Source organism: Quercus suber, unplaced genomic scaffold, assembly GCF_002906115.3.
Source record: "Quercus suber isolate HL8 unplaced genomic scaffold, Cork oak 2.0 scaffold_72, whole genome shotgun sequence".
Taxonomy (NCBI): Eukaryota; Viridiplantae; Streptophyta; class Magnoliopsida; order Fagales; family Fagaceae; genus Quercus; species Quercus suber.
The window spans coordinates 570,035-580,350 of NW_027069537.1; the positions used below are offsets into that span (position 1 = coordinate 570,035).

Here is a 10,316-nt window from a genome sequence, read left to right on the forward strand (position 1 = left end):
AAAATTGTTATACAAGTTTAACAAAATAAAATAGCTACACCTACTTACACTGACAATTAATAATGAACTATAATGTAACAATTTTAAAATATAAAAACTTGTAGAAAGAAATTGTAAAAATTCATGCATTTTTGTGTTCTGTGTGTGTTGATAACTCAATTTATTCAACTTATCTTTTTATTGTTCCTAAAAAAAAAGTTATCTTTTTATTAAATTTTATTTAATTTAAGTTTCTTAACGATGCTCTTAAAGAAATTCTCAAAATTGCCACGGCTTAAAAAACACTTATAACTCACCAAAATGATTACTATTTGTATCTTAAATTTCCTAACCATTTCCCTTCCAATGCCTATTTAATAATTTTATCGAAAATGCATTTTTTTTACAAATAATTTTTAAAAATAAAAAAACAAAAAATTTCCAAAAGAACATTGAACTAATAATTTAAAAAATGATTAAAAAATGTCATTATAATATATAGACATTAATTTCCTTTAATAATGCCGGTCGGTGGTCGGTATCATTAAATGCATAATTACTAAGAATATCATTCTCTCCTAAAGGACAGAATGGCTCATTAAACCATTAATTAAAAAAGAAAAGAAAAAAAGATAACAACTATTTAATAGCATCACAAATACAATTGAGTAATTTTTTTTTTGAGTAAAATTACAATTGAGTAATTGACAATACATGCTCAGTACAATCATTAATTTCTTTCATTAATGTCACACTATAATTATTATTAAATGCATAATGGTTAATAATTTTAAAAAATTATGTTATCAATAGAATCCAGGCTCTTTGGTCAGGACATTTTCGGGTTAGATTAGATTTCGATAAGAGAGGTGCTACATCCACAATATTTTTACAACAAATCATAGGTGGTTAGTTGTTACTGGTTCAAATTTGAATCTAACATTAAAATTACTTTTTTGCCCCAACAATAATAATCAGTAATAACCTGCCACCTATGATTTGTTGCAAAAATGTTGTGGACATATCATTTCTCTTTTGATAATATTGTTAATTTTGATATTATCAACTTGAGAATTGAGATTAGTTTTTGGGGGGGGGGGGTTGGGGGGGGGGACATGTTGAAAATCACATGTCAATATCGACTTCATTGTATGATAAATTGTCAATCAAAAACCTCAACCATGTAACAAGGGCATGAATTATTGGTTTGTCTATTTCCTTGCAGTTCCTAATGCAAGGGAAAGCTGGTGGCAATGCATCAGTCTTTGAGAAGTACCAAGAGAAGGCAGAATCCTTCAGGAGCAATTGCCTTGGAAAGGGCAGTCAGAATGTTCAGAAGACTCCCAGCAGCCTTATCTTCCACCAGAGGTGGAAAAACATGCAATTTGTGAATAGGGCATTTTTCTAACTGCGGTCTCTGATTATTTTGCTTCTGCAGGAAGAAACATGAATTGTGCTTCTGGCAATGTTTCACCAATGGAGCTTATCTCCTTCTCCAAAAAATAGGTAATTTAATTATATTGTGCAAATTCTACATTGTTTTTGTTGAATTGAGCTTTGATTAAATCACAATTAATAAATATTTGCACAAGTTAAAAGTGTGTTATCAAGTTACGTGAAGCGTATAACTGATGTTATGAAATGTTAAAACTCTCGGGTGGACTACCTTCTTGGGGACAATCCAAGAGCCACAAGTTACATGGTGGGATATGGACACAACTAACCACAACAAGTTCACCACTGGGCTTCCTCAATTGTTTCCATCAAGGTTAACCCTTCATTTGTCACCTGCCGTGGAGGTTATGCCACTTGGTTCAGCAGGAAAGCAAGCAATCCCAATCTCCTTGTTGGTGCTGTAGTTGGTGGTCCTGATGCCTATGACAACTTTGCTGATCGAAGAGACAATTATCAGCAAACTGAGCCTGCTACCTACAACAATGCTCCTCTTTTTGGTTTATTGGCACGACTAAGTGGTGGTCATGGTGAGTATAACCAGCTCCTTCCAGGTTAATGTGATATAACATGATCATCTCTAAAATTCACTTACTCACATTGACTTATTATGAGCATTTAACCATGAAACTTGATGGATAAGCTTTTCTAATAGTGGTTGCTCCAGCACCTAAACTTGTCATTACCCAACCAAAGCCAACTCCACAACCCAAAGTTACTCCAGCTCCAGGAATACCACGACCTCTCATGGGCCTTTGAATTTACCAAATTTGTTTAGAGATGAGCTTTACTAAATTTTAAAGTAAGTATTGGAAAATAAGGTCTAACTGAGGACTAAGTTTTGCAGCAGCATCTTCAGGCCCATTTGCATCTCAATAAATTTCAAGTTTTTCCTTTCTTTGTACTTGAAAGAAGATTTGGGTGTCAGTTGGTTTTTTGTTGTCACCGATTGATGATGTTGTAAGCTTTGCAACAATTCTTGTTTCCCATGTGAATATAGTTTGAGTAATCTAAGACTTACAACACAAGTTTCATAATTTCATTACATTCCAAATTTGCTGTGTTTTTACGAAAGTTAATTTGTTTTTGAGAGACAACATTAGCAATGAACCACTACCATATTATTCACAAATTAACAAAGAAAGCATATAACTTTAAAAATGGGAAATGGGTTACTGACATTTACAGTGGTAATTTTACGCTTGCTCTGCTTTCGACCGCGTTGGATCGGAACATCGGGCTCGTCCTCTGAAACCAGATGACTTGATTGAATACAACAGAAATTGAATGGAAATGAAAATTCAAAATCGAAATCGAAAGACTCACCGATTGTCAACTGGCGGGATAAGGAGGTAGAGTACTCTCGAGCAGCGTTTCTGGCTTCTTCCTCGAGCGCGGCGACATCGATATCCTCGCCGTCGGATTCCTCTTCGTCCTGGTTCTGGTTGTGTTTTGGTGGCGGTTGTTGTTGATTGGTGTTTGAGAAACGGGAAATGTGGTGGGGAAGAGAGCGTTTGGAGAGAGAAAGGGGAAGGGAAAGGGAGAGATGAATTGGAGAGAAGAGGGAAGGAGGTTTGGGAATGGGAATTGGGGAGAGAAGGGAAAGGGTTTTGGAGAGAGTAGTACTGGAACTGGAAGAGTAGAACAATCTTAGCTCCACACCTTGCATTGTTGTGCTTGTGGTTGTGGGGATGGGAAGCTTTGGCTTTGGCGGTTAAACCATTTATCTTTATTGTCATTTTTTTTTTCCTTTTTTTCTTTTGCAAATTTTATTTATTTTTTTAAGAAACATTTGCTAAAATTTAATAGAATTTGAAAAATATAAAAGAGGTAAGTGCATCAAAATAAATTAAGGCTATGTTTGTTTCGACTATAATAGAAATTGGGAAAACATTTTGCATCATATGGAGTGTTTGGTTTGGGCTGAAAATTCAGCAAACTTGAAATTTAATATCTTTGACCGTAAAATAAGTGGGCCCAAGGTGTAAAATTGTTTACACTTTGAATTTACCTTCAAACAATTTTCCTACATTTACCCGAACCAAGAGAGAGACAAAGAGAGAGAAAGTGAGAGATGGGGAGAGAGCATTGTCGTTTATGGCTATGCCTGTAACTGCCGATCAAGGTAAACTCTAAAACTAATTTAGGTTGTGGCAGTTCCTTCTCCATCACCAATCGTTCTTTCTCCCTCTTCCTCTAATCTTTCTCTCTCCCTCTTCCTTCCAAACAGATCTAACTTCTCTCTCTACCCTTCTGTCATCCCTTTCTCCCTCACCAATTTGCCTTCATTCACTGATTTTTGTTTTCTTTGATCTTTGATTGTTGTTGTTGTGTTTGGTGTGGGTGGTGGTGTTTTGGTGGGTTTTGTATGGGTGGTGGTGTATTTTGTGTGGTGGTGGTGGACCGAACTGTGGGTGGTGATGGCAATAGAGCAGTGGTGGCGGTTTTTTCCCTCTTCTCGATCTGGATTTTGTGTGGGTGGTGGTGGGTTGTGCTTGTCCTTAGCAGTGGTGGCTGGCAGCTAGTTTGTGTTTCCATTTTCTGAAAATAGATTTTTTAAAACCAAGACCAAACACAAAAAATAATTTTCTAGTGCAATTTCCACAACACAGTCAAACAGCAAAAAATGTTTTCCTTTAAATAAAATATTTTCAATTGAAAATATTTTACACTCGAAAAACATTTTACATATTGCCAAACACAACCTAAAGTGGTCCAAAATGGATCCAAGTAGACCGAGACCAAGGGGCCAAAATGGATTGATGTAGTCTGATTTTATTTTATTTTTATTTTTAAAATCCCCCATTAAAAAGTATACTACCACATCATATATTCATAAACTCGAGAAATTAACCGGGGACAAATATTGTTTTTAGTTTCCCAACAAATTACTTCATAAACAAACATGTTTCTACTTATCAAAAAAAAAAAAAAACATGTAACATATTTCTAAAAAAGCAAATTAAGTTGTATAGTTTAGTTCATGAATTATTACCTTGGCCACAAGTGTCTGAACCCCAACATACTTGACATCCCAACTAAACTCCCTCATGCTATCCAGTACCACCAAGAGAGTCACCATTTTTCCCAAGGTAGTTCAAGTAGTACTGATTGTCAGCTACCTGGTACAACCATGCAGCAGCCCTAAGCAACTCATCCTACACACGCACGCCAAAATCAAATCAATAAAAACATACCACACAAACACTATTATTGCAGTAGTAAGTCTTCAAAATTAGTTGAAAACCATTCTCTTATCTATCCAATTTATGGTTTAGATTACATATTACAAATCTAAAGTGTATCTAGTATCACATTATTAAAAATTACAAATTACGTGACACCAATCATGTTTACATTAAAAAAAAACTAACATTGTAACCACTGATAGATTGGTAGTACTTTTGGGCCACAAAGATGCTGCCATTATATTTTCCTCTGTATTTGTCCACAAAATCAAATAGCTGAAGACGAAAAAAAAAAAAAGATTTATGAATTAGAAAATATAAAAAAAAATACTATGGTATGCATGTAATGTAATATCACGAAAATTGTGAGGGTTGATCATTTTTTGTTTTCATTGTTTTTGTGAGATCTACCTGAAGTATATATTTTGTGGGTACTTTGGTTAATAGTAGATAACCTTGAAATTAAGAGTCACTTATTTAGAAGATACAAGAAGTTGACAGTTTAAAATATAAATGAAGTTTAAGAATAACAAAGGATATCCTTGTGAAAATTTGTTATATAAAGGTCATACCTAGTGCACAAAGCTTCTACTTTTGTGGGATCTGAGAGAAGTGATTGGTAGGCAACTTTACTCCCAATTTATTGTAAATATGGGGAGAAAAGGTTCAAGAATTTGCGCATACCCTCAATTTTGTTTATTTATATTTCAAAGTTAATAACAAAAAAAAAGGTAAAGAACCTAAAGAAATTGCCTGTTTCAGTGATGCGATTTAACTGATATTGCTGGATAACATTTGAAGTGCGCTTTCTCTTCTGAAGAGAAGAGGAAAAAATAGCTTTTGCTTACTAAAGTTTATAAATTCAATGTGCAGATCCCTGACCATCTACTTCCAAGGGTTGCAATTGTTGGAAGACCAAACGTTGGTAAATCAGCACTGTTTAATCGTCTTGTTGGGGTATTTGATCAATAGTTCTGGCTTTTTATTCTGTGATTAGTATTGATGCTTTCCCATACTGTGAGAATAAAAATTGAAGCTTCCACATGTGTGTTTTCACATAGTGAAAGCTGACTTTCTTTGATTAATATAGGGGAACCGGGCAATTGTGGTGGATGAACCAGGAGTTACTAGGGATCGCTTGTATGGTAGATCTTTTTGGGGAGAGTATGAATTTATGGTGGTTGATACTGGAGGTGTTCTCAATATTGCAAAGTCACAGGTTGATGTTATGGAAGATTTGGCTATTACCACAACAATTGGTATGGATGGGATTCCACTGGCCTCCAGGGAGGCAGCTGTTGCCAAAATGCCCTCAATGATTGAGAGACAAGCTAAAGCAGCCGTGGAAGAAGCATCTGTCATAATATTTCTTGTTGATGGACAGGTATTTTGCATGATTGTATGACTTAAATTTACTGTCTGTCTTCTTTCCATTATTTTGTCCAATCCTCTTGAACTTTCTCTTTCAGATTCCCATGCTTGTTAGTGCCGGAAAAAGCATATTATATTTTTGCTTTGTGTGCTTGGAACTTAAAGCTGTTTTGTGAATGAATGTATCATGTCTTCTAGCCTGTAGGAACTTGGTAGTACTGTTTTGCATAAATTTAAGATTTGCCTAGAAAGTTATCTCTCTCTTGAAGATCATTTCTCATGGTGAAGCACATGTTGACATATCATAGGGAGCCTCTTCTCCACTTTGAAAGACCTTCTAAGAAATATTTTAATATACAAAGGCCTCAAGGGTGGTAACTAGTAATAGTAATTTCTTGGGAACTACATATTCAACCTATTTGGAATGTTTTCATTTGTTTCCAAGTTCTTGTCTTTATAATTGGGCAAGCAACTGTTTATAATACAAAGAAATAAAGATAATGATGAACAGGCAGGTCTGACTGCAGCTGATGAAGAAATTGGAGACTGGCTACGAAAGAACTACTCAAATAAGTATGTCATTCTTGCAGTTAACAAGTGTGAATCTCCACGTAAAGGACTCATGCAAGCATCAGAGTTTTGGTCCTTGGGGTGAGGCGTCTCTTATCATCTTCTTCTTTCTTCTTCTTATTTTCAAGTTTTTTATAAGAGTATTGGTCTTCGGTCACGTAGCAGTCGTTTATCGGTTAACAATGTGGATTTCTGTTTAAGCGTTAATTTCATTCAGTATACATTAATTTTATTTAGCATTTTTTAATTCCAAATTTAATGTGACATTGTGTGGTATTTGTGTTGTGCTAATTTAGTACGTATATGTATGATTGTAATATTATATCTAATGCACCAAGGAGCACCATCTGGAGGCTGCATATAAATGTGGACAAACGACCATGAATCCTCTATTATAATGGCTTGAGACCTGAACTGCATTGATTCTGTCTCTAACATAGTTAAAGCATGTTAATATATTTTAGTGGACTCCACTAATGTAGTTTCTATATTCTTCTCTTCTTATTAGCATTATTATTGTGGAAAAACACAATGATGTTTGGTTGGATACCATCTTCTAGTTCTATTTTATGTGACTCTCTGAGTTAACATCAAATTTTGTTATATACTATTTCTATGGGAGAAACCCTTTGTGTTGGGTACTTTGTTGAACTTTGTGAGTTTTGATGAATGGATTAATGCTCATCTTTTGCAAGTAGTTATAATTCACTTGTGCATTTAAAGGATTGTCAGGAAAAGTATTTCTTGATAGTAAAGAATGTCCATCTTAAGCTAAGAGCCTTGTAGCTCAACTGGCACTTCTTAGTGTTTCCAATGGAGACATTTAGGGTTCAACTCTCCCCTCCCCCATTGTAACTATTGAATTATCTAGAGAAGAATGTCCATCTAAAAATACATGAGAGAATCAATACCCCTTAATAACTTTTCCAGCTTATATATATATATCACCTTTGGGTCACATGGATTCTTTGGCAGACTTTATAGGTTTTGAAAAGACAGGGTGAAAGACTAGAAATTTAGGAAATAGAGATAATTTCATGAGTTTTGCAGTGATGAAATTCAAAGTAATTTTTCCGAATGTTAGGACTTCATAAAGAATGTTATGTCCAAGATTTTATTTGTTATGTTTATTTGTGTGTGTGTGTGCGCGGGCAGTGCTGTCTATTACTTAAATATATGGACTGTGTAGAATGATTTTTGTATTTAACAGAATCTGTCACTATAATCAGGTTTATAGGATATGCATGGTGGACTTAAATTTCTTATTTCTTCACTTATGTGGTTCTGATATTAAAAAGTGTACCTCACTTTTTGATTGATCAATTAGGTTTTCACCACTTCCAATATCTGCTGTATCTGGGACTGGAACTGGAGAGCTTCTTGATCTTGTTTGTTCAGGACTGAAAAAAATTGAGGTTTGCATGTCCAAAAGTTGCGTATCTAACTCTTACAGAGTTTTTGTATCAGTGCTGCAGTTTGATGAAATTGGCAACCTACTTAACTGAGCTCCAAATTTTTTGCTGAGCTTGTTGATATTATCTCAAGTAGAAGTCCTATATTCTTCCTAAGTTGACAAAATTTGCACTTCCGGCCATCATCAAGTGTACTGCAAACATAAGCATGTTTTTATTTTGATAAGTAAAATTAATAAACACATAAGCATGTTCATCTATGGTGCTTTTAAACTATTGTTTATTTAATCTATCTATGCTTATAAATAGGGTACAGAAAATCATGATGAAGAAGAAGATTATGTTCCTGCAATTGCTATTGTTGGCCGACCAAATGTTGGTAAAAGTAGCATTTTGAATGCTCTGGTTGGAGAGGATAGAACAATTGTTAGCCCAATCAGTGGTACTACTCGTGATGCCATTGATACTGAATTTACTGGACCAGATGGCCAGGTTTGATTAATTTACATATTCAACCTGTCATTGAGCAGTACTCCACTTACATTTGTGTTATTGCCCAAAACTTATGAATATCTAGATATAGTGAGCTTAGCCAAATAATCCATATAAAATGCATAATGTTATACTGAATATCATATATATATATATATAGCTCCCTCAACTTGAAATATTAGTACAAATCTTGCTAGTTGATTGATGGAATCTTAATTCTGTTGGTTTACATGCATTACAAATGAGTACATGCTATCAGACAGCTAGCCTATATGTGCTGTAATATTGCTTAAATAGGAGAGTAATAACCATCCGTAGTGTGGAATCATTAATGAATTAAAAATGCATTTATTACACTCTCAAATTTTCCCAGATACTTTAGACAATAATTACTTGTTTGCAGAAGTTCCGGCTTATTGATACTGCTGGAATTAGAAGAAGGGCAGCTGTAGCTTCAACAGGCAGTATTACAGAAGCTTTATCAGTGAATCGGGCATTTCGAGCCGTACGTCGTTCTGATGTTGTCGCTCTTGTCATTGAGGCCATGGCTTGTATCACGGAACAGGTACTTCATCCATGTCTTTTCTAGGGTCATAATCTTCTTGATGTTGTAAGAGCATGCTTTAGACCTTTTTTTTGCTGGAAACAAAACTGTATCATACCTTGTTGCAAAATGTGGTGAAAACAATCATGCCCATGATATCTTTAACATACCATAAGTTCTTTAGTTTTCTGCCTTAATTTTGTGCTGGAAATTGCATTGCACCTGTTGCTACATATGGTGAAAATAATTATGCCTATGATGGATTGATTGATATTTACTCAAAACTGCAGGATACCTAGAATCTATTTTCATTATGTTAAATGATGAGTCTCAATAATTATTTTAAACTAGCATATGACCCGCGCAATGCGCGGACTACTTTTATTTATTATTCATGGAAAAATATGTAAAATCATAAAAATATTATGACAACTCCATAGATAATTAAAATTAAATAAACTGCTTTTTTAAAAAGAAAATGAAAAGGAAAAAAAGTAAAAGGGAAAAAAATTCCCATTTATATTTTTTTCTTAATTATTATTATTTTTTAAAATGATAAGAAACTCCCTTAAAATTGAAGGTGTGTTTATGCATTAAATATGGTCAAACGAAGAAAATACAAAAAACCTCAATTATACAAACTATGTTGCCACAATTATAGGATTCTTATTATAGCTATCCAAATTAAACTACACAGAGGACAACTAATTTCAAGAATACACACAAAAACCGCACAAATGACATTTGTTGGGGTAGGAAAAAAAAAATCTTGAAAAAGTTAGATTGTAGAGTTTTATGAATACCAATCACTGTACTGCCCCATAAAAAACTAAAAGATGGTGGCACTAAATCAAAGTTACATTTGTGATATCTCACAGAGAAATCTACATCCACCTACTCTTTTCCTAAGCCATGTACATTTGGTTGATGCTTTTTAGCACAATCCTTTTCCGTAAATTTCTTGAAGCATATGGATATTGACAGTTTTAGCATTATTCTAAACTTCACCAATCCTGGGAGGCTTTTAATCGGTGTTGTAGCATTACCAAATAATGTAATTTATCGTTTTTTAACTTAAACGTGTCAGAATTTTAAGTGGCCTTTTTTCTTTGATTGTTCTCTTATTTTTTACTCACATTTGATAGTTTCATCGTTACGTTAAGCAATATTAACATCACATATGGGCATAGCCAACCCAACACAACCCCATCGAATTACCTCATAATTGACAAATATATATAACAAAAATACTCCTAAAACCTTTGAAATTTTCGAAATACCTATAAATATATTAAAATTACCAAAACA

The 10,316-nt window shown here is 34.2% G+C and overlaps 1 protein-coding gene across 1 annotated transcript; it reads left to right on the top strand.

The window, feature by feature from the left end:
- Positions 1-3,528: 3,528 nt before the first annotated feature.
- On the top strand, positions 3,529-9,441 carry LOC136067434 (uncharacterized). The gene is made up of 7 exons (XM_065773296.1): positions 3,529-3,556; positions 5,473-5,576; positions 5,710-6,003; positions 6,502-6,641; positions 7,888-7,975; positions 8,282-8,464; positions 8,868-9,441. The coding sequence occupies exons 1-7, from the start codon at positions 3,529-3,531 to the stop codon at positions 9,051-9,053; spliced, it is 1,023 nt and encodes a 340-aa protein (XP_065629368.1). The 3' UTR covers positions 9,054-9,441.
- The last annotated feature ends 875 nt before the right edge of the window (positions 9,442-10,316 follow it).

Bases quoted from the DNA above. Each gene is read 5' to 3' on its own strand.
- LOC136067434 (XM_065773296.1), top strand. From the start codon at position 3,529: ATGGCTATGCCTGTAACTGCCGATCAAG. The intron at 6,004-6,501 runs GTATTTTGCATG...AATGATGAACAG, and splicing joins TATTTCTTGTTGATGGACAG to GCAGGTCTGACTGCAGCTGA. The intron at 8,465-8,867 runs GTTTGATTAATT...ACTTGTTTGCAG, and splicing joins TTACTGGACCAGATGGCCAG to AAGTTCCGGCTTATTGATAC.